A 25,538-nucleotide genomic window follows, 5' to 3' on the forward strand; every position below is an offset into this window, starting at 1 on the left:
CCCAATCCAGAATTGGCAATTGGCCAATCTTCCGAACATGGGAACCACAAACCCACAGTGCCTCCGTCTTCCAGCGTTCAAGCTCAGCTTACTGGACCTCATCCACTTCACCATCACACCCGGATAATGGTCCATGCACAAACTCTCTTGACTTATGCCTTGGAGAAGTAAGAGCTGTTTATCACTAGCGTACTGATGACATCACAACTCTGCCACCACCAACCTCTGAACAAATGCACCCAGTGGCTTCATGTTAAAGGGCAGTGGGGAGAAAATCACACCTGCAAGATACCAAAATAGTCTCCGGATACAACTCTTTGGACATGACATGTAAGTAGGAGTGGAACCAGTGTGCAAAAGGGTTCCAATACCCACCTCAAAGAGCTGGTTCATAGTAAGTGGCATCAAAAGCCACAGAGAGATCAAACAGCAGCCAGCAGATCCACATTTAGCTTTACGCACTTGGGAATATATATACTGTATTTTCCGGTGTATAAGATGACTGGGCGTATAAGACGACCCCCAACTTTCCCAGTTAAAATACAGAGTTTGGGATATACTTGCCTTTTAAGAAATACGACCTGGCGTATAAGACGACCTCTGACTTTTGAGAAGATTTTCCTGGGTTAAAAAGTAGTCTTATACGCAGGAAAATACAGTGTATATATAGAGAGAGGGGTGGGGTTCTGGGGAAAAAATGATTTTGGCACTCCCACCTGCCACTGCACCCAAGGTTTCGACTATATGCAATTTTGGCTTTCGATGCTAACCCTGGGATGTAGCCCCTGTCTAAGTTGAGGGCTTACTGTATCCATCTGGTGCTTTAGAACAGAACACAGGTGGATGGGGATGCGCCTGCGCCATTGTGTACACTAGCGTGGCATGATCCTTTTGGATTTGTAGCATATTCTCTCTTTATGGCCTCTCCATTCGAGAGACGGCAACCTGAAGTTTTCTTCTGGCAAGGGAAACAGGAAAACGTAGAAGTTGAGGTCCTCTTGATTTTATTTATTTTTACACATAGCTGCCCTTAAATCTACCATCAACTTGCTGCTTGCATTTCGTATCCATCCTAAAAAATAACGGATCGTGAGCATTGCAACGCACTGTAGGAGGAAACACACACACACACACACACACACACGAAAGCTCATACCTATGACAAACTTAGTTGGTCTCTAAGGTGCTACTGGAAGGATTTTTTTATTTTGTTTTGACTGCATCAGACCAACACGGCTACCTACCTGTAAACAGAGAGAGCGCTCTAAGCACTCGCAACTTCTTCTGTTGCCCCACATCGCGAAGGGACTCCAGCCTGCTCCCTACTCTGGAGGAAAGGAGGCCCAATAGCCGCCGCGCTGTGGAACAAAGCGGAATGCGCCGCAATAACGGCCATCTGGCACCTCTAACCCCCGAGCCGACGCGCCCCCCTTTCTGGCGGCGGCGGCGGCGGCTGCCCTAAGAGATCCCGCCCAATTCTAAGGCGAAAAGCGGGCGGGTGGGAGGAAGATCCGCTAGTCTCGGGGAACGGCTCCTCCTCCAGGCCAAGCCCTTGCCAGCCCAGAGACAGCGAGAAGACACCCCCAGTTCCGAGGGGCTGGCTGAGGAGGGCATGGGGCGAGCCAGGTGGAGGCGAGCCAACCGCGGCGGCCTCGCTGGCAGGGGGAGCACGGAGAGGGGGCTCCGCTCGGCCGCTCCCACCACACCAGCGCCGGCCGCCAAATGTAACCCCGAGGAGGAGGAGGAGGAGGATACCTAAAGGCGCGGGGGGGGGGGAGGCCTCGACGGGAGCCTCATGCTTCGCGGGCAGAGCAGCGACGGGAGGCTTGGGCTCCTCTCTCCGGCCTCGACGGAAGGGAAGAAGACCTAGGAGCGAGCGGGACCCTTCCTTTGCCCGCTATAGCGAAGCGGGACGCCTCCTCCCTCTCCAAACTCCCGCCTCCATGCGCTCTAGTCGCCGCCGCGGGTGAGGAGGAAAGCCGAGGGGCGCCGCCTTCTCCCCTTCCCCGCCCCTCGTAGGGGTGGGGTGGGGGAAAGAAGAAAAGGGCCATGGTTGTGGGGCTGGCCCTAGCGGTCCCCGCCTGAAGGGAGGGTCGCCGAGGCTCCTCCCGCGCGGCTAGAAGTGCCTCCCCGGCGCACACGCCGCGCCAGCAGGAGATGGATGGGGCTGAGCTGGATGGCGGCAGCGCAGAAGTGCCTCCTCCTCCTCCGCAAGGCTGCTGCCAGGCGGATGCTGGGGCTCCCGGGGAGCCGGCCGGCGACCAAGCAACCGCAGCAGCCAGTGCAAAGCCGCCGCCGCCGCCACCAGCAGCAGCAGCCATGGTGGAAGAGCCCGCCGGGGAGGCTCCCGCCTCGGAGGGCTCAGCCGCTGCCCCCGCTGCCTCGGCCGGCAGCGCCCTCGCCCCCTGCGTAGCAGCAGCAGCCCCTCCGGAGCTGAAGAAGCAGCAGCAGCAAGGGGTGAAGCGGCACCACCACAAGCACAACCTGAAGCATCGCTACGAGCTGCAGGAGACGCTGGGCAAAGGCACCTACGGCAAAGTCAAGAGGGCCATCGAGAGGTTTTCCGGCAGAGTGGTAAGGGCTGCGGAAGGCGAGGGCTGTTGGAGATGCTCCGGATGGAGAGATGTCATGGTCGGGGTGGGGTGGGGGAGCTGCTGTGCATTGCACTCATTCCTGAGCGTTTCCCTTCATGGCGTGTCCGGCCTCACAACTGAATTCTCCCCCCGCCCTTCAACTTTTTCTAACTTTTGTTTTTTAGAGCTCCCACTTTTGTGTGTGTGTGTGTGTGTGTGTGTGTGTGTGTGTGTGTGTGTGTGTGTTGATGTAGATCTCCCCGCCACGCCGTTATGCGATTCAGGAGTTATTCCGGGGTGTGTTTGTGAAGTCTGATTTCTCCCAAAGTATTTGCACCTAGAACTTGCTAATATCCTATCTCTCTTAAATCATAACTGTCAGGTGTAGACTAGTTAGGAATTTTTTTTAGTATTGTTTGTAAATGTACATTGACTTCTTGAGCAGTTTTTCCTTTTCTCCAAGTCCCCCCCCCCAATTGATCAGTCCTTTTTCTGTTCTTTCAAAGTGGGCATACAAAGTTCCCTGGAATGTATTGTGTTTCCTAGTAAGCTAAACAGAAAATGCTATTCAGCTTAGAGTTCCTTTAAACCAAAACACTTCATTGCTGGTTTTTATGACCTGAACTTTACTGACCTCTTTAAACAAACACATTGATGCTGCTACTCTACCTCAGTGAGCTTTAGAGTCCACTTGGCTCATCTGTGTCTGCGGCTAACAGCTTAAGCACAGCTGTCCCGGTGTGGCATTGTACTGTAACTCCAGCCCAACTTTTTTGTTCTTCTGTCACAGGAGATCTCATGGGCAGATGTGAAATGTTTGTGCAATAAGCTAGAAGCATTGCTATTTTCTGCATTGCCATTTAATATCTATTAGTGGACCTGTGTTCCAGCTCATGTGGGTTGGTTCTGTATTTGAGTCACCTATGCCTATACTTTTATGAAGTCTTCCAGGCAGACTGCAGCTTTTCAGCAGTGTTATTTGTCAGTGAAAAAAGAAGTTCTAATACAGCATGAAAATTATATTTAAATGGTTTTATACGCAGATAAGCTTGTGTTATGTATTATACTTTCCTTTTGTTAAATTGTTAAGAGGATAGCTAAACAAAGCAGAGATGTATGCAAATGCTGACTTTGAATGCACGATATTTTAAAGCACTGAGTCATATTACATGCATCTAGGTTAAGTTATAGATTATTTTTTTTACAGTGCCAAGTGTATCGTTTCCAGATAATGTGTTGTTTTGCCTTTAAATAACATCATCCATCTAAATTTATTATTTTTAAAAGAATGCTTTTGATTCTTTTTCAATTTGCTTTGAAACAGAGATGTAACTTTGTAGCTTCATTGGAAACCAGCCTTGTTTCCAATCTCTATTTATTTTAAGATTAAAATGCTAGGCTTGATTTTACATTGTTCCAACATACTGACTAGCTCAGGATAGTGTTTACTTGTATTAATAAATATGGCAAAGTGCTTTTCTTTTCTCACCTCTAAAAGCACAAACATATTTCTGTAGGGTCTACTACTACAAGGAATTATAACTGGTTGCTATGACTCCATGCCAGATGTACATTGACTTCTTGAGCAGTTTTTCCTTTTCTCCAAGCTCTTAAAATGTAGAACTTCAGTTTTGCACTTTATACGTTAGGGGAGAATGTTGTGGAAAAGGTCTGGGCCAGGAGAGGCATAGGAGTTCATTTAGCTTTTCTTTTGCTTCCTTTGCTCTGTTCTCCTTAGTCATCAGCATTTACGGCATCATTAAAAAGCTCTGAATAGACTCTGTACTGTGACCAGCAGAGGGGGTTCTTGAAGCAAAGTGACTGGCATATTTCCTATCATGACTTCACAGCAAATTGTCAAATAAAGAGGAGCTAAGTATTAGAAATCCCAAGGTCACACTCCCACCTATGTCATTTGCTTGCTGTCAAATTACTGGGTTAGGTAACCTTTTCCTACACAGCAGCATGTAAATATTTGGAACCATATGGCAACAGCTTGCAGCCTAGAAACAACTCTAGTACTCTGCTCTCTCAAAGTTATATATATACACCTTCCCTGAGTATATATTTTAACCAAGTGCAATTTAGGTATTGAGCATACTGTTAGGCGTTCTTGACTGATTAGTCAGATATTGACATATGAAATGTGAGGCATTTGATTTTCTTTGGCTTCTGGGTCAGGTATTGTGAAATCTGCACGGTTGATAGATGGATTGTGATCTGAAGTTGGTGTGAATCTGAAGGATTTCCACCAGTGTCAATGAAGCTATGCTAATATGAAGCCTACATAATGACATATTCTCCATTATGTTTTCATAGCGCAGGGCTTTAAATTGCATTGTCTTACAAAGAAGTGTTTTTGAATCTAGCATTATAACTTGCATGCACTAGAAGCGTCTATTTTTTCCCTCCTCAACATATACACTTATCAGGCCTGGGAAAATCCCAGATACCACATTGTACAAGTTCTTAAAAAAAAGTATTAGTAGTATCCAGGAGTTTAAAATATTTTTTCAACTCTGTAAAGGGCTATTGCCAAAAAAAGATGATGATGATGATTTTAGAATTCTGAAGTACTTTTCCAGCCTTAGCTTATTAGATGGAATATAGATTAGTTATATTTAGTTTGTTGTTGGCAACAACTTGTTATTTAAACATGTTTACTCAATAATACAACAGCTAGAGACTGTGTATTGCATGAAATATAAGAGCACACAACCACCCTGTACTAGGGCAGCCAACTTTCCAAACATTTGTTGGGAGGTGTTACATGCAAATGGCTGTAAGCACTAGGATAAAGAGATGACAGAAGAAGCCTGCAAAGTAGAGTGTATTCTGAAAGTTTTGTGGGAGTTCTATCTAGTTGCTGAGATGCAGTCAAACAAAACATTTTTAATACTGCAGTCTGACTTGAAAAAGATCTAAGCAAAATTAAGCAGACATAGTCAATGCGAAGCACATGAGATACATAAAGAAAGGAAGAGCTAGAATGGTGCTTGTGGAGAACCTCTGTGATGCTATTGCACCTTACTGCCTGTGGAAACAGACAGAGGTACATGCTTGGTCATCACAATCAAAAAGGGCTGTGGGCTGATGAAGGTGCTATAATAACAACCAAGTTACATAGTAGGAACAAAGCATATTCTATATATTGGTTTTGGAAATAGATGCAGCATTCCAGTTACAAAGGAACAGCACATTGATCATATGTAGTGTTTCATGTCTGTCCTGCGTTATTCCATGATATAACTCTCCTTTTCTCATATAGTCATGTTCACAGTCTCTCATGTGTCTCAGGTCTTCATCAACTTACTGTGCAATCCTATGCAAGTTTACTCAGAAGTAAGCATAATTTAGTCCAATGAGACTTATTCCTAGGTAAGCATATAAAGGGTTAAAGTCTAATTAATGTGTTGTGTTTTTTTTTACCAGGTTAGTGGGAGCTTTTCTTACTTGTCTGGTCTATTCTGACAGTCAGCGCTGGAGAAATATATTTATATTTCATACATGGTGAAACAGAATTGGATGATTCCAAGGTCACCATAAGAAGTGTGTCCCCAATTTTAAATTCTATTAAAACCAGTGATGGCTGCCCACTGGGGCTGTAGGGTAAGGGCCAGGGCAGCTGGCAGCAGGTGGTGTCAGGCAGCAGAGGAAGCAACGTCAGGTTGCCAGGAACGGATGAGACAAGGAAAGTTCTTAGCACCTACTTTTTATTCAATATTTACAGAGAGAGGCTTGGAATGCAGCCTCTTGGAATAATGGCATTGTCCCGTGTGACTCTCCACCCCCTTTTCCTCCCACTTCCTGATTCGTCATCCTCTCCTCTATGGGTGGTGCTGAGGGCCCTTTGCTTCTGAGCCCATTGCTCTACTACTTTCAAGGATCACCGGGTTCTGGGAGGTGGGGGGGTCTGGAATGCTTTCTAAAGACACTGTGTCCGTCAGCTGTTGCCCTCCTGGTGTTTCCTCTTCCTCCTCCTCCTCTCCCATTATTTCCCAGCTTTCCCCCTCATCTGCCTCTGAGCTGTGACCTCCCTCAAACCCCTATTGTAATTCTGAACCGTCTTCTTCTTCTCTGGAAGGGTCAGGCTGGGGAGGCAGTCTCCACCATTCCTCCTCTGCCCAGTCCCTGGCAGGCAGAGGTTGTGATAGGTGAAAAGATTGCATTAGGCAGAAGTTTTAATTGGTGGTGGTGGGGAAAATGTAAGGCAAGGGACTGGACAGAAAAAGTGAGGTTAACAGGTGAAGAGAGCTTTTCTCCACTGTGTTGCAAGAAAGGAAATAGCGGACGGCATGGTGGGTTGCCACTGTTTACTGGGAAGGAGAGGGGTACGATCAAGGTAGCAGAATGGTTGGCACAGTGCAGATGTAAAGATGGTGCGAATCTGGCACTCCTGCGGGTATGTTTGCACTGAGTCAACCTTCCCACGACCTTCCCCTTTCCTTCCTTGGGAGGTCAGGTGAATGCTGCCACCCCACTCCACTATCCCCTACTGACAGAAGCCAGCAGTCTTGTCATGGTTCTCTGCACCTGCTTTCGCCCAGTCTCCATGGTGGTGTGGTGGTTGATCTCCTCTCTATCGGACCAGAACTGCAGCAACAATAATATGAAAGCATCCTGAACAAATTTTGATTGGTTAATGGACACGAATCAAGAGTAACATTAGAAGGAGAGCCTGGTTTTTAAACTGGGAAGGGCGGGGTATAAATAAAAAATTATTATTATTATTATTAAGGAATATTTTGAAGTGTTTACAACAGATTGATTGTGGGTTTACGTTTGGAAGGAACCACTTTATGCAAATTGCAGGAAATAACTCTGTCCTGATTGGTTAGGTGTTTCTGTTCTCAAGGAAAGAAGGTTACTTAGAGGATTGGTGGGTCTTGTTGTCCTGCCTGGACACTAATTTTTATGGGAAATTGCTTGAAATAAGGTCACAGCAGTGCAGGCACCATGATGGGCAGAGAGTGAGTGATTATAGCATAAGAGAAGGAGAGAGAGTGCAAGCTCTGGAGTTAAGGCGGAGACTGGTGGCTATTGTTGTGTTGTTGCCCTTTTTGACCACCTAATTAAAACAAGACTTTGCACAGGTTGGAATATGGGATGGGCAGTAGCAGGTTTCAAGGGAACTGAAACCCAAAACTTTGGAAGGCTTGGTTGAGGATGAGGGATGTATGTGTCTGAGTATCTGTGGGTGGGTAGTGGATCTAAGAATATAGATATCTGAAATCTTTGTGGCCGAGTGTGGTATGTATCAATGGATCAATGCCTTGTCGTGGCGAAGGGGCTTGAATAACTCAGAGAAGCTATGAGCTATGCCATGCAGGGCCACCCAAGATGGACAGGTCATACTGGAGAGTTTTGACTAAACGTGATCCACCTGGAGAAGGAACTGGCAAGCCACTCCAGTATCCCTGCCAAGAAAACTCCATGGACAAAGACAACAGGCATATACCTCAGATATGCAGATGACACAACCTTGATGGCAGAAAGCGAGGAGGAATTAAAGAACCTTTTAATGAGGGTGAAAGAGGAGAGCGCAAAATATGGTCTGAAGCTCAACATCAAAAAAACCAAGATCATGGCCACTGGTCCCATCACCTCCTGGCAAATAGAAGGGGAAGAAATGGAGGCAGTGAGAGATTTTACTTTCTTGGGCTCCTTGATCACTGCAGATGGTGACAGCAGTCACGAAATTAAAAGACGCCTGCTTCTTGGGAGAAAAGCAATGACAAACCTAGACAGCATCTTAAAAAGCAGAGACATCACTTTGCCGACAAAGGTCCGTATAGTTAAAGCTATGGTTTTCCCAGTAGTGATGTATGGAAGTGAGAGCTGGACCATAAAGAAGGCTGATCGCCGAAGAATTGATGCTTTTGAATTATGGTGCTGGAGGAGACTCTTGAGAGTCCCATGGACTGCAAGAAGATCAAACCTATCCATTCTTAAGGAAATCAGCCCTGAGTGCTCCCTGGAAGGACAGATCGTGAAGCTGAGGCTCCAATACTTTGGCCACCTCATGAGAAGAGAAGAATCCTTGGAAAAGACCCTGATGTTGGGAAAGATTGAGGGCACTAGGAGAAGGGGACGACAGAGGACAAGATGGTTGGACAGTGTTCTCGAAGCTACGAACATGAGTTTGACCAAACTGCGGGAGGCAGTGCAAGACAGGAGTGCCTGGCGTGCTATGGTCCATGGGGTCACGAAGAGTCGGACACGACTAAACGACTAAACAAAGTGGTATGTATACAGGAAAGGTGAGCTTGGTGGGTTTGTGGATAGTGGGTGCCAGATGCGGTCAGATACGCAAGTTTTGGTCTTTGAATTGTGGCTTTTAGGGTGAGGAACTCTGGCTAATATTTGGCTGCCTGAAGTACAATTCGCAGTGGAATTTAGTTCATTGTTTGCCAAGTTGCTCTCAACCAAAAGCATAATTGCATTGTAATGTGTTATTACTAACAGCTTCAAAACATCATTTGAGAAAAATCATAATAGAGGGAGTATGTAACATTAAAGCATTTTGTGTTGAGCCATGTGTGTGGGTTTTTTTGTATCATTAAATTCAAGATTAGGATATTATGTATGACATATGGAGGAAATTATATCTGAAAGCATATATAAAATTATGTTTTGGTATCATACATGTTGGAAAAAGCTGTTTGGAACAAACAGTTCCTGCTCAAGATTGTTTAGTGTTCATAGAATTCTTCTCACAGATTCCTTGTAATTATCCATTATATATACCAAATGCTGCCTTTAACAATCTTTTTTTTTAACAGATGCCGACATTTTGTGTGTCCATTTGGGAGGACCTTTTTTTTTAAAAAAACAACAACAACAGCCCTGTCCTATTGCTAGATACTTGAGTTACTGTGGAAAGAACTACAAAGTGAGATAAATGCATCTGTGCAGTACTGGGTGACCAATTTATTTAAGCCTCAAATGCGCCCAGGTTTTCATTTGTGTTCTCTTGCTGTTGTTTTCTGAACTCTGCTTTTTCAGTCAGGCATAGGATTCTCATTTGTCTTGCCCACATGAAAGCCCAGAGCACCTGTAAGTTATAGTTTGTGAAATATCTGCTTTTAAGCAGCACTTATTTATCACCATGTCTGCACAGACAACACTGAACATTGTATAAATTAGGAGAGCCTAGACACCGAACACTAGGGGGGCTGGGTGAGATATGCCACGGGAGTATAGTGGCTGCCCATGCTGATCAGATATCTTGGATCCATACCAAAACTTCCAGATGTTTAATACATATAAAGACCCTGCAGTAACCTTTAGTTTCAGTCTAAAGAGGGAGAAAATACCTCCATGTGGCTAGTTAAGTATGAAGCTATTTGATGTTCAAATTGTAGTAAAGAACATAAAGAAAGCAGCATGTGTACCAATGCTGCATTTGTTAATGTTATTTAATATTGGTGATATCTCAGCTGTCTGAGGATGAGCACATACATGGGCTTTGATGTCTGGCTTTTAAATTTTTCACTGGTCCAGGATTGAGTACAAGCCCTAAATATGATACAATTCAGGTCTTGTTCTAATACTTTTGGAGGATAAGAATAAAATACGGTTTTTATTGGTTACTTTTTATTTGAAAAAAGGAGCTATGGGAGAAGTTCTTAGTGGGATTGGAATGTCACAAGATTGGGCTAGAGAGCCATCTGAAGATAGAATCAGTTGGCAGAAAATAGGCAATTTCTTCCATAATTTCATAGCTGTAGATATGATCAAAATATTTTTGTGCCGAGCTAATTTACTGTCACCAGCTGGATTAAATTTTCAACACAATTTTATATTTTCCAAAGGTTTATATCCCTCCTCTTGCTTTAGGTAACTCATGAAGCTATTCTATACATGCCTAACTCAAGAAGCTCCATTGAGTTCAATGAGACTTAGTCCCACTCAAGTTCATAGGATATTGCAACCTCATAAACATTCCTTAAATGTGAGTGCTGCTTAGGAAATAGGGGGCCCATATTTGGAGGGCAAATCTGAATAGCTCAAAATCCAACACTGGAGATCTAGAATCAGAGTGCTGTGCAGTTTCTGCATTTCAAAGCATAATGTGTATAGCTTGGCAATTGTATGCAAATGACATTTGAATTTCTCTTAGAACTGGCACGGCTTGCATTTCCATAATTCTTGGAAAGCAGAAATATCTCATAATCACTTTAACAATTCTGTGTTTAACTATTCAGAGCAGAAAATATTTGTCAAAAGAAAAAGTGACCAGGGGAAGAACGTTGTAGAAATCTGTGTACAGTTGAATGCTACTTCATAGTTCAGTCATAAAATACGTCTAAAATACAATACAGTATTGCTGCCTGACCACAAAAATATTTTAAGATACTTGTAAGGGAAGACATTTGGACCTATATCAATATGCTGAAAATATTTGATAGCTCTTTTATGATAACAAAAGCTAGCTAGGAAATTTGGTGTGGCTTTTCTCTGAAACTTGGCAAAAGTTGCTTTTTATATTTATTGATTTTGTATTTTGATGATGACTGTTTTAAGTTAGTTGTTTTTCATAGCCATCCCTTGATCTTGTGAAGAAGGATGGTATATAAGTCTCATAAAATAATTAAGTATTAATTTTAAAAATGGAAGTGAACATTTCCAAACCCTTCCTTTGGGGCAGCACTGGAAAAGAAGTGCCGGAATACACAAGCCCAATATTTGACTATGGTTCCTTTTGCAGTAAACCATGGTTTGCCATGATAGCTGAACTAGTTTAGTAATCTCTTTCAAGCTTTTGAGGGGAAGATGTTATAATTAAGGACTTGAATTTCTTCACGTAGGTCTTTCATCTACACTGAAATATATATAGAACTAGCTGGCCCGGCCACGCATTGCTGTGGCTCATCCGTGTGATTCCCCCCACCCTGTGGTGATCCATGACGTATCCTACCCCCTCCTCCCCCCACCCCGGCTTATCCCTGTGATTCACCCCACCCTGTCTCGAACCATGACGTATCACGCCCGCACCCCCCGCATCCCCTCCCACCGTGTCCTGACTTATCCCGTCCCCTCCCCCCCAACCCCCCCCAGGCAACTCAGTACCTCCATTCGGACTAGTCTGTAAAGGCTTTGACCTAGTATGTAAACGGCAGCCGAGGTGCTGTTGAGAGGGAAGGTTTTATTGGTGCAGTACCAGTGTCTGGTTCTTTTCCCAGCATGCATTTTCATCTGAGTGGTGTGTTTTGAAACATGGGGTTTTGGCTTTTTTACCTGGCACAGGTGTGACATCTGTCTTTGAAAATGGTACGGGGTCACTGTCATATTCGCATGCGGCATTGTGTCAAAATTTGAACGCAATCAGTCAAGCGGTTTGGGTGAAAAGTGGATACTAATGGACATGGCCAGTTTACATTTTTATATATTAAAATAAACATGGGACTGGTGTCAGACATGGTTCAGGGAGCAGAGTTAAAATAAAACTCATCTATAAATTCACTGGAATGAATAAACCTTAAATTTCAGTAACCCAGCTGTAAAATAAGAGTACGGTAGTACTTTACCTCACAGTTATTGTGAGGATTAATGAGATTAACACTAATAATTCCTTATGTTGTTTATAAGTTTCCTTCCTCCAGCTTTCCTCTGGTGAAAATAAAAATGTGCCACCATAGATAATTATTAATTTATCTGTCTTGGATATCCTCAGGAGAGAAAACAGGAAATTACTTTTTCGGTGGTGCAGTAAGTAAAATTCTGATTCTAGTTGCATGGATCCCACTGCTTTAGAATTAGGCCCGTTGTTTGAATGGAAAGTATTTCTTAAAACAGAAAAAAAAACCCACTTAATGACACACTTGAAAGCAGTCTGTGTTATTGTCTGTTGAACAAAGCTTGTGCTTTATGAACTGGCTGATCATAAAGGCAGCATAAATCATGTAAAACATTCTCATTTGCTCTTTGTGCGTTTTGCAGATGGGGCTCATAGAGCAGAAATGCAGTCAGATGTCTGCTCCAGGATATTTTAGCTGAACTGTATGAGTCCATTAAACAAATGTAATGGCTTTTTGGAAAGACTTGCTATGCATTTGAAACCAAATGTTTTACACAGAAAACATCTGGGAAGTATGGGTGTTTGTGTGTGTGTGTGTGTGTGTGTGTGTGTGTGTGTGTAGCACATTGGAAAATAGCTTTATTGAGCCCAGCTGGGTGGTTGCTCAGGATGTGGTTGTAGGATATGACAGTCTAGTTGTTATAAGGAATAATTTATTTGAAGCATTGCCATCAAATGAATATTTGGCACAGAAGTGAGCATCTTTGTTTCACTGAGCACACAAATTCTTCTCATTATCATTCCAACGAAACCTGCCATGACATTTTATATCCTGTTATATAATCTAATTCAGATAATGGCATGCTTTTAAACGGGTGTGTATATTAGAGAAGACACTGTAGAAATAAATCAGCTATTAATCCCTCCTACCCCAAACCCCAAGGTGATAAGATTATATTGGAAATGGTCTATATTATTTTTTTGCCTTAATCCCATGTGCTTGTTAGAGGAATGTAAAAGTTAATGCATGAAAATACATGTTTTTTTTTATCAGGTTCTATTAGTTCCTTAGTATAGTGTGTTATAATTCCATTACACATAGCGGATTTGGTTTAATTTTAGCTGAGCCAGGGGCTTGCTATTTCTAGGAAACAGCTGGTAATACATGTGGAAAAAAATGTCCAAACTATTCTCTTGTTAGGATGCTGATTTTAGCATTGAATTGCTTTTGCAATTTAGGCTGAATCTCCAATTAGAGGAAAAATTGTTTAAAGTTCCGAACAACAGTGCAGCCATATCTTCAGGATAATTTAAATAAAAAAACAAAGAAGTGAAAGAGGCTAGCTTAGGCAAACTCTGGTTCATTCCCATGCAGTGAACAGTTCACATTGCACAACCCTACTTTTAAATAGTTCCACACAGTATGACATGATTTGTGGTATTTGCTGAAATGAAATTCTGGCTGGAGTAGCTGGAGCAGGGAATTGTTCTGCACTCGGGGGAAGGTGGTACTTCCAAGTCTGTGTTAAGGTCATTGGCAGGGTGAAGTGGGAAGCCTGAGGTGCCGCTGTTGTACTGCCTAACTTTTTTTGTGCGGGGCAGGCAGGGGATTGGCAAGGAGATTTTAAGACTCAGAATATTGAGTCTCCTTCTCCATTTGTGCTTGGCCTTGGTATATATTGCAAAAGGTAGGTGTGGGTTGTCCCTGTACCCCTTCCTGTCATACACTCCTTCTGGTATTTTCAAGGTGGCCCTCGTAATGTTCTTTCGATTTCTTCTTTAACAAAATGATAGATGATTCAGACATATGCATGTTTCTTAGAAAGTAATCTTCTAAAACTAAAAAAAGTAGAAATCCACAGTGTGCAGATACAGGTTCCCTGTTGTGGCCTGGTCTCACAGTAGAACAAGATGGTACAATACTGACATGGTAGATCTGGGGTGGGGAACCCGTGGCCCCCTAGAGGTTGCTAGCGATAACTCCCTTGACTACAACTCATCGTCCTTGACCGTTGGTCATTGGCTGGGGCTAATGAGATGTTGGAATCTAATACAATTTCTGGAGAACCACAGGGTTCCCTACCCCTGTGGTACAGTTTACCACTTCAGAGGAGTGGGGGGAAATACCATTTTATTCATTTATTTTTCTATGGGAAACATTTTAATCCATCATTCCAGGCAGTTAATAATTAAAACATGCAAAATAAAAGTAAATAACGCACACAAAAGAGCAGCAGATAAAAGCCAATTGATAGTCAGAATTTTTTATTTTTTTTAGTGTTACTGCTTTTAAGTTTGGTCTTTCCTGGCATATAAAAGACAGAAAAGTTGGTCTTAAGCATTCCTCCCTTGAAAGGACATTCCATAATGCTATTAGTAAAAAAAGCCACATTTCCACCTCATTTTTCTGAATATATAGGCCAGTCTGAGTTATCAATATATCCTACAAAGTTACTTCTTTACTTATTCTTTCTTTTTTCATTATGTTCATTGTTATAGGGTGGGTGAAAAGTCAGAGTATATAATTGCCCAGGAAATTATGCTTTGACTTTTGCAGGAATGTGTGCTGCAACTGTGAAAAACAAAACTGTTCCAGAGACTTTTGCATTATTTCACTTTACTTTTCTCTGATTTGCCAAGATTTTAATTTTCGTGTTTTGGCTCTCATGTGAAACTTAGAAAGCATTCCTTTAAAAAAAGAATTAAAATGTCTGATGTATTAGGAAGCTGATCATTAACAATCATTGTATAACCAGAAATGTATTTAAATAATGAAAAGAGGCATAAAGAACAGGGTGGGCATGATCAATCTCCCAGCCCTACCCAGGTTATAAAACATGTCAGCCATTGCTTTTACTTTCTTAAGAGCTTATTTGGATGGAAAGAACCTACACTTTGTGGAATCCTAGTTTGTTGTTGCATTTGACCCCGGTGAGTGTCGAAGCCAAACATAAACATCTGTTTGGCAATTTTGCAGGAAGTTAAATATAACTATAGCTTTTCTCCTTTCAGCAGATCTTGCACTCAGTATTGGTCAACATTTGCTGAAGTCAGAATTACATCTTCATAGTTAAAGTTGTGAAACAGTTTTGAACTCCACCTCCTTTTTGAAAGGAATTGTATTCACTCAAATGTGAATTTGCTTTGAAAAATGTAATTTGTCGGAAAGGTTTGAGGAGAAATTGTTCTCTTTCTTTTTAATCTACTTCATAGTTCCTCCAAACCTCTACTTTGTCTGCTTCAGGTGACTTCTTTCCTTCTTCCCAGGATCACACATGGTAGTTCAATTTTTGGATGTTCTGACAGAGATGTCTTGTAACAGCATAAGAGAAGACTCTGCATAAACTATTACATATTTTCAAATTATTTACAATGTCTTCTAACACTTTCCTGCTGGCTACAGGTTTAGGAAATATACCAGCAGTTTCCAGCATACTCATATTGAATTTGTGCTTCTACCAGTTTGGCACTAAGCAAAGTACATAGAATTTCAGCAGCCCTGCACACCCGCCCCCCTAAACCCTTATCACCAACAGCTATTAGAAGAGAGAAGGAGCTCTGGATTCTATCAATGTGACCTTCTACCATTCATATAAATAATAAGGTTGGCAGGGACCAATAAAATCATGTCCAACCCCTTAAGACAGGATTACCCTTCCTGTATATCAGTCCACACTGTGAAACAGACAGTTGCATTATAGTGTCAAGCTTGTATAACAGTTTACTCAAGCAAGGAAATAAAACCGTCACATGGTGCAGATTAAAAGCAAACTATGGCCAATAGCTAATGAAACCTGGGGAAGGTGACAGCCTGATGCAAAGCATGAACAAAACCCATCAACTAAGTATGGTGTGTGTATACATTCTAGGAAGCCTGCATTTGTTCAATGTGGATGGAGATGGAGATGCAACTGGAAGGTCCAAATCCCTCATGTTGATAAAATTGGCCTGGATCACACACAATGCTAAGCCACCATTAACCGGCCTATAGCTTACTAGGATCAAGCAAATGTGTGCTGCTCAAATCACACCTCTACCACCTCCTCCCTTTTGCCACATCAGGAGGGGCAGCGTACAGCAGATGTAAAACTTAATATAGAAAAATAAGCCAATAAATAAAACAAAATGAAACAAGGCTGTGCACAATACACTTGAAAACATTATAAAAACTCCAGCACCGTATACAATAAAACATTCAATTAAAAGCTAGAGAAAAGAGGCGAGTATTCAAACATTTCTTCAAAATCTGAACCAATGCAGCCACATAACATGGTATTGGTTGTTTTTTTTTTGGGGGGGGTGTGCTGCTGCTGGTGAATTCCATAAAGCAGGAGCCCATCCCTGAGAGGACCCAAACTCTATTTCCTATCAGCTTTAACTGTTAAAAGATATTGAGTATGCATGCTTACTTTACAAATTTAAAATACGTTGGGAGACCATGGGGCCTTTCATAAAAAATCAGCAACGCAGGTCATGCAAGACTGAAGTACACCTGTTTATGTTCCAAACAGAGCATTTATTAGGAACATTATTGTCGCAGAGCTGGATATTACAAGGGAAACATGGGGTTCTTAAACCTGTGTTAACCCTCCCAGTGCTAAGGTGGAGGCTGGGAGAATTGACTGGTGTGAGAGATTGCTTATTTCTTACCCTTAATTGTCCCCTGAAATTTTTTCTTTCTCTGTTGATGAGTTAAGAACCTCTCCCACCCATCTACTGACCTCCTGCCAGAATGGAAGCATTAGTAGAATTCATTCCCACAAGATGTAATGATGGCCACTGTCCAGGTTCCCACCCCAAAATGCACAAGCAGATTCTCTTATTTGCAAGTAAAAAAGAGATCCTTATTCAGGCAGGCAACAGTATAGACTCAGCAGCAAAGTGTTCAGGAATCAGTGTTCAGGATCAGGGCATGTTCGGAACAGGACAGAAGCGACAAAGATGTTCCAACATGTTACCCTGTCCCTCCCACCAAGACTTTAAAGATGGCGTGTGTACTCGTTTGCCTTTGGGAATGTTGAGATTGCACAAACATGCACACTCAATCAGGGCAGATGGTCTGCTTCCATCTGCAAAGGGGTCACATGGTTCTAGGTGACAAGCCTGCACCCTCCTGTTCAGGCAACTGTTCAATTGCTACCACTTCCTTCCCCCCCAAAAAAACCCTGAGATTATTTATTTGAAATATTCTGGTTTGAGAGCTGTACTGACTTGTGCCTCTGATTTATCTAAAGCACAGATGTAATACAGGAAGAAGTGGCAGTATTTCTCATACAGCACAATAAATATGACTCCAGATTGAGCTCACCTGGAGGAGCACCACTAATAATGTCAACTCAAAACTAATCAATCATACCTTCTCTTTCAAGCCAGAAGGTTGGCAATACACAGAAAACACTTTAGCCATTCCCATCTTTAAAGGACTGGATACTTTACAAAAATAAACAATAGTTGTTTCTTAGGAGACATTTGTTTCTTAGGAGTCGTTTAGGCAGAGCTTGGCTTTCTGGGATTGCTTGCAATTAAATATTTTTTGTTAGTTAAACCTTTCCCTAGAGGGTGTGTTCTGAAAAAAAGCCTGTCTGCAAAATATGGCAAGTACCAAACAATGAGGGGATGTAATTCTGGCAGCAGGGCAATGCTTAGGAAGTACGTACTCAAATCCTGTAACCACCTAAGGGTGAGGGCAGAGGGTAGGAAGGGAGTTACAAATGTACCTCCCATCCTTTGGGAGTGCAGCATAAATCCTCTGTTCTGAGTGCCTGGTTTAGTTACACAGAATAGCTTTTGAGTCTGTGTATAAGAGGGAGGAAAATCTCCCTCTTATTCAGTCACTAATTCCTCTTCTGTTGCTGAGTCACCACTGTTGATAGGATAATGTTACTTACCGCCAGAGAAATTGGCAGCGCAAAAGTGAAATGCATACACTTAGAAGCATCCTAGTTCTCGGCACAAGCTCAGAGTGTATCAGTTAATGCAAATAAAACTTTGATTTGACATTTATCATCTGCATTCAGGCCTTTTGGGTGTCTGAGAAGGCAGCTTTCTTTCTTTCCTTTGCAAGCAGTGTCACGGTAGCAGTAAATCCAGCTTTCGTTTTAGGAAATGATCTTTTTAAAATGGTGTATTGGGAAACTAAACTGTGGAGCAGATTCTTGTAGTTGTGTCTATGTATGGTCTGCAGTGATTTTACTTTTTTTAAAAAAAGAAAAGAAAAGAAAGATAATATACAGTATCTAGTCACCCGGTATACAAGTAAAATCTAAGGTGGCTGAATCACTTTCCTCAGGCACATGCACGCATATAAGTTTTTCATTGCTTGTTGATGCCATGGGCTACAAACAATATTTGGAAACATCAGTTTTATTTATTTTTATTAGGTCAGATATAGACGAAGTTAGTTGTATTTAGTTCCCCTTGATATTGTGGGGTTTTAAGATAACGCAGACTAGCTTTTTCAGTTGTATGTGTGTAATTAGTTCAGGAAGCTGCAAACATACCCCTGCTTAGCTGGGAGTAAACCACTGAATTCAGTAGAGCTTCCATCTGAGTAGACATGGTTAGCATTGCACTGCAAGTCTAGCTCCATCACTCAAAAATGTATCTGCAATTGTTCAACAACAAAAAAGACATTTGAAAACTTTGAAAACATAGTAATTGTACAGTTTCCTCTGCAGTTTCCTCTGCGCTTTCCCTTCAGTGTTGTAGGCCTCATCAGATAGAAGATATCAAATGTAACAAAAAGAGCAAATATGAAAAAGAAAGGAACAGCAAGTCTTTAAAAGACAGGATCCCATGGTTTAAATCAGCAGGATATTCTTGGTTACAAATTGCCCCACTGATAGCTTGGTGTGAAACACTGTATAGTAACTTCCTTGATTATTACTCTAAACAATGGGATTGGGCCACTTATAAATAACTAATATGACTTTAGCTGCATGATTCTTGCTGAGGTTGCATTGCCATGGAGATGATCTGGCTTAGATGGTTTGAACAGTAAATATTTTCAAATGATAGAACTATCCTGGCCTTAACTCTTGAAATCTTTACTCTCCCTAGTAAAAGAGACCTCCTTTAACCTTCTTGGCCTTCAAGTAGGGTTGCCATATTTCAAAAAGTGAACTTTGGCCAAAGTTGATGAGCTTTTTTTTTTTTTTTGCAAAAAACTCCAAAAAGGGAAAAAAAAAGTTTTTGGATTAATTTTTTTTTTTAGGACATGGGTTGACGTACACCTGGGTTTCCCCAGACATTTCAATTTTCGGAAATTCCACCTGGACACTATTTTCTATGAACAAAACCTGGATATGTCCGGGAAATTCCGAATGTATGGCAGCCCTGTGTGACATGTGGTTCAACACAGCTTGGCATTCAGTGCTAGGATGGGCATACTTCTGCAGTGTAAATTAATGAGAGAATCGAGGATTATAAATAAACATACATATATAAGTAGTAATATCTATATATGGTGAAGGAGCTCCTATGAGACTAATCGGGTTTGATTTTTTTAAAGTTCTTTGTATGATGCATTTTTAACATGTTTCACACTGACAGTTGCATACTCTCCTTCCTCAAGGGATCACGTTCTTCCTCTTACATTTCCCCATCCCACTCCCTTCTAGGCTAATTTACTGCAGCACAAACAGGTTGAAATTCCCTTTAGATCCCACCACTATTTTTTCATTAACAAGACAAATCGGCTTGTAGGGTGTTAGGGAAATGCAGGGAAGTTTATATCATTTTCTTTTTCACTGTAGTGTCTTCAAAGTTAAACTCTGTTTACTCCTGGCCCATAAGATGGAAAGTCTAAAAGGAGAGGAATGTTTCTTACTGCAATAGCGCTAAATGTGCACAAACTTTTGGAACTGCCTCGAGCAAGCCATGAAATATTTATAACTCTGCAAACCATTTGTAGCCATAAACAAAAATGTAGCCGTGTGAAATGTATTCATATTTTCCAACATTTCTTTTATAAACTGAAACAAACAAACAAAACGAAAACAGTACAACTACCGGTATCTCAGTTAATTTATTGAAATAATTCAGTCCAAAAATTCAGAACGATATGGAGGCATTGCATCAGTATGCCTTCACCTGTCAGAATCGTGGAGTGATGCGGGATTTAGATGTCATCTCATCAAATCACTGCTGAGACAGAAGACCCACTACTACAGCATCCCAGATAGGTAACCACTGTCACTATTGTTGCTTCAGTTTATATTCCATTTTTCTTCATGGCAATATACATGGGGTTATCATATGACCTATGGTTGTCATACACACAAATGCTGTACTGTATCTGTGTTCAGGAGGCAGGGGGCATGCTTGCAAGCCCTATTCAGTGGCAGACCTTGGTGTCTCAGATTTCAATGGCACCCTGTGTGGCGCCAAAATTCGGCATCCCCGCTTCTCGCCTTCCATTCTACACCATAGTTGTGGGAGCCCCAAAGACCTGCAGGCAAGACCCTAAACCCGCCTTCTTCCCAACATCTCTGTGTGCGCGCTGTCTCCAGTCTTCCCCATGTTGAGTGGGGGTTTGCACTTGCGCTTGCTTGAACATGAGTAGAACAACTTGCACAGTCAGGGACCCTCCTTTATCAGGCCAGGGTCCCTGATTGTGCAGAGTTCTATTCACATTCAAGGAATTGTGAGTACAATTCCCCTGCAAACCTACCCCACCCAAACTGGGGAAATTTGGGGACTGAGCAAGGGGTATGTTGCATAGGTATATTGGGGATGGGGCTTGCATTCACACCCCTGCCTCCTGTTCACAGGTAACAGCATGTTCAGGTAAATGCTTGAAAGCATCTAATATTGTGATGTAGGTTAGGTTGGGACATAAACCTCCTTTCAGACTTTGAGTCACAGTAAAATGAACATGCACAGAGGGGACAGTGGCACTGCGGCAGCAGGCTCCTCGCTGTCCTGTGCTCATAAGATGTTTGTAGCGAAGCCACCATGTGGTTTAGGATTAGCTGTTTGCTCTCAAAACAAATAGATCCTCCCACCATTAGTGAAATGACAAAAATAGTAAATTCCATGCCCAGATGGGGCTAAATGGAAATTTTGTTATTTGACTAGACAAATAGTGTCATTTGTCTAGTCTAGACTGTAATTGAATGGTTCCTGAGGTTTCTTGGCCATTACTGTCACAGCCCAAACTTCTTAAAAAGCTTCACTGCATGATTTCATTAGAGATCAGTGGTATGTATGAGTGAGTGGGTTATCCTACAACAGGGGTGGCCAACTCCCAAGAGACTCTGATCTACTCACAGAGTTAAAAACTGGGAGTGATCTACCCCCTTTTGGGGGGTTCAGGTCAAAGCTGTTGAGTTTTTTTAAGGAAGGGAAGCCCTGTTTTTTTGGGTTTAGGTCAAACTTGTTGAGGTTCTTTTAGGAGGGAGGGAGGCCCATTTTTGTTTAGGGCTTCAGGTCATAGTTCAGCTTTTTTTAGGGAGGAGGAAAATTTTGGGTGAGCTTTTTTTTTAGGGGTGCCAGTGATCTAGCAGTGATCTACCACAGACATCCAGTGATCTACTAGTAGATCACAATCTACCTGTTGGATGTGCCTGTCCTACAATATGCAAGAACGGCTCTAAGAATGTGCAGATATATATCCAGTTACAGTATGTCTAAATTGCAAATGAAAATGATAAAAAATCAAAGTAAAAAGAGAGAGATAACTTTATTAGTTCCGACTTTATGATTGGTCTTTTTTTGCTATTCAGTGCATAGGAGGATATAGAACCTTGTAAGCTTTTGCCCTTCACTGAGTCAAAAAGTATTCACATTGGTGATTCTGTTCTCATTAATGTTTGAGTTTCTAGAGGACAGAATTTCTTGTGGCAGTGGTAAATAAGAACGTAAGCAACATTCTGTGCTTCCCACAGGGGCAGAACAGTACTTTTTTCTTATACAGGCTTGAGTACATAGCATGGGCGGCCTAACAAAAGCAATTTCTTGCCACTTCAATCTTTTTTAAAAATGTTGTGATGAATAGTCTAAATTAATTGTCCTCCAAGAAAGAATCTGCTTGATGAACAAACACTTTCATAAGATGTCTTCCTTAAAGACAATAATAGCTACTTAGGTTTACACGATACACGTCCATTATGCATAGCTCCTGGCATCAATCCCATCACTGAGATGTCAACAAAGGAAGGTTGCAAAATCTCTGGTATTAAAGTATAAACATACTTTTGAAAGGATTCTTTATTCTGAAAGTATTTGTGTTAAAATTCATTCATAAACAGAATTCTGTTAGTGGTATTTATGGTGCTTACAAGAAAGTTACTTAATGTTTTGATATTGTAATAAAACACATTTGGATCTTGTAGAGCTCTATGACTATTAAAAGCACCATAATAATCTGAAGTGCACCCTTACACTTACGAATATTTTTTTTATTTGCGTAGCTGAAGCCATTACAAACCTTACAGTTATATGTGAATATGCTTACATATCTCAATAAAAGTGATTTTAAATAGTTGGATCAAATCCTCAGCAGTCACAGATTAGTATACATTTTCAATAAATAAATAAAACCTAAGTACTGTATTGCCTTGGTTCTACTGAAGGATGAGTCTTACTTTTAATGAAAATCAGGACCATAGACAACACAACTGCATTAAAAAAGGAAGTGTATGTAAAAATAACAGTTATGTGAATATCATTTTGATTATGTCTTTTCAGAATGAGGGGTGGTTTGTGTGTGTGTGTGTTTTGGTAGAGTATCCAGTTTGTGCAGCTTTCTCCTATAAGCTGGTCTTATTTGGACTGGATCCAAATGCACTGTTTTACATTCACTGGATGGTATGATTCCCCCACTGACCCTAAATGGTGAAGAATTTGCTCCCTTATGTGTTTGACAACAAGGTCCATTTAAAATTCTTTTCAAGAGCCAAATGCAGGGCTGTTTAATACTAAGCATATTTTTATCAATGTCTATATTTATTTTTCCCAAGAATGCATGTGCTGGTCCAAAAGCCACCCACATCCTTCTTTCATGCAGAGCCTATATGCACTTGCATCCTCTCCCGAGGAACAAAATGAGAGAAAGAAAAGCCAAGCTTTGTTTGCCAGCTGAAACGGCCTTCCAACCCTTTGGAATTTCTTAAGCATTTGTTCCTCGTTCTTACTATGATTAAAATTGCATCCAGCCTTGCTAAAAAGAAGGCTGCTCAGCAGATCCTTTAAGCCAAAGCTTTGCTTTAAGAAAGAAAGGAATAGCTTAACTTTTAGACCTTTCCATATGAAAACTCCTCTCCCAACTTTCCTCTTAGCACTTCTAGTACTAATGCAATACTAGCAGTTTTTTTATTAGTTCCTCATGAGGTGTGTGTGTGGGGGGAATCTTGGTAAAGATGTATTTATGCTGGGAATAAATAAAAGTACTCAATCTTTGCCACTTTCTTTTCAAAAATGTGATGATCAACTTTAGTGTTAGAGAGGGGGGAGATATAGCCTTAAAAAGTCTTTTAAAAAGTAAGGCTTGCCAAATGATGGGGATCGCAGCAAGCTTTGTTAATATCTGCCACTATTAAAACAACATGGAGGGAGTACTGTGCATTAGTGAATTTCTGAGCTTCATTGATGTAGTAGGCCAGTACTCAACATTGAGGTTGAATCCCCACAAGACAGAAGTACTGTTTGTGGGGGACAGGAGGCGGGCAGGTGTGGAGGACTCCCTGGTCCTGAATGGGGTAATTGTGCCCCTGAAGGACCAGGTGTGCAGCCTGGGAGTCATTTTGGACTCAAAACTGTCCATGGAGGCACAGGTCAATTCTGTGTCCAGGGCAGCTGTCGTATCAGCTCCATCGGGTACGCAGGCTGAGACCTTACCTGCCTGCGGACTGTCTTGCCAGAGTGGTACATCTCTTGCTTGGACTACTGCAATTCACTCTACGTGGGGCTACTTTTGAAGGTGACCCAGAAGCTACAACTAATCCAGAATGTGGCAGCTAGACTGGTGACTGGGAGTGGCCGCCGAGACCACATAACACTGGTCTTGAAAGACCTACATTGGCTCCCAGTACGTTTCCGAGCACAGTTCAAAGTGTTGGTGCTGACCTTTAAAGCCCTAAATGGCCTCGGTCCAGTATACCTGAAGGAGCGTCTCAACCCCCATCATTCTGCCCAGACACTGAGGTCCAGCGCTGAGGGCCTTCTGGTGGTTCCCTAGTTGCAAGAAGGCAAGTTACAGGGAACCAGGCAGAGGGCCTTCTCGGTAGTGGTGCCCACCCTGTGGGACGTGGAATGCCCTCCCATCAGATGTCAAAGAGAAAAACTACCAGATTTTTAGAAGACATCTGAAGGCAGCCCTGTTTAGGGAGGCTTTTAATGTTTAATAAATTGTTGTAGTTTATTTTTCTGTTGGAAGCTGCCCAGAGTGGCTGGGGAAAGCCAGCCAGATGGGCGGGGTATAAATAAAACATTATTATTATTATTTTATTATTATTATTATTATTTATTATTATCTAAAGGTTTTTTCTTTTTTTAAAAAAGATTAAATAAAACTGAAAAATCACAAAACATATTATTGCACATACGTCTTATGCAATAGGTGCCCATGACTCTTTTGCAACCAAGTTCTACATCTGGCCTTGCTTTTTAAATAGACACAATAAATCAATATATCCCGACAACAAATCCTGCTGTTCGAGTTATGCAACAGAGGTTTTTATGTACACCGCTTAGGAGTGCCAATGATTAAACAGTATAGAAATGTAGTAAATAAAACAAATATTTGTAATAGGATGATTTCCATGACCAAATAGAAGGCGGGACTTGTAAGATATAGTGAGGCTTCTCCAAAGTCTTTTCATTCAGTCTTAAAAAGATTACATCTTTGTATTTGAATGTTTTACAATTTAAAGCAAATCAGACACACAAGGGCTTCATATAGGGATGGATGCCTGCTACCATTCATACTCTGTGTTGATGGTTCATGTTACCTGATTTGATCTCTGTAGCCATTTATATGCTTGTCTTTCACTGGGAACACACACTCCCATGTGGCTTTTAGACTGTGAATTTGTGATTCAAGTTTGGCTATTGTTTCCTCTGTTCCCACAGTTCCTTTTGGAAAGACATCTACTCCCATGATTTAGGAAGGATGCAGGAAGGATATGGTTACTGAATGATTGCATAAGTGCTGCAGAGGCCATGAAATGTAGGGTTCAGAGAGCAATGATGGCATCTAGAATTTTTTTCAGTTCATTCTGGAATCATAAGTGCAAAGAATTATTTTAGCTTGGGCGAGAGTTGCTTGTTAAGGGCAAAAGATTATGATGGAAATTGATCTTGAGTTGGTAGGTCATATTGCTATTTTATTTTTTACTTATGCTGCATAATCAGTGTACAAGATGTTATACAAATAAGGGTCCTGCCACAAGGAGCTTTCAGTCTGAATTTTCGCAGTGAGGGAGAGAGTGATGATAGAGACAGGG

At 41.8% G+C, this 25,538-nt stretch overlaps 1 protein-coding gene across 1 annotated transcript in view; it reads left to right on the forward strand.

Moving 5' to 3' along the window:
• The first annotated feature begins 1,221 nt into the window (after nucleotides 1-1,221).
• Nucleotides 1,222-25,538, forward strand: part of NUAK1 (NUAK family kinase 1) — a 50,313-nt gene continuing 25,996 nt past the window's right edge. The window contains exon 1 of the mRNA XM_035126913.3: nucleotides 1,222-2,574. Within this exon, the coding sequence (XP_034982804.2) occupies nucleotides 2,158-2,574 (417 nt within the window). The 5' untranslated portion in view covers nucleotides 1,222-2,157. The remainder of the gene's footprint in view (nucleotides 2,575-25,538) is intronic.

This window comes from Zootoca vivipara, chromosome 9, assembly GCF_965207765.1.
Source record: "Zootoca vivipara chromosome 9, rZooViv2.hap1.1, whole genome shotgun sequence".
Classification (NCBI taxonomy): Eukaryota; Metazoa; Chordata; class Lepidosauria; order Squamata; family Lacertidae; genus Zootoca; species Zootoca vivipara.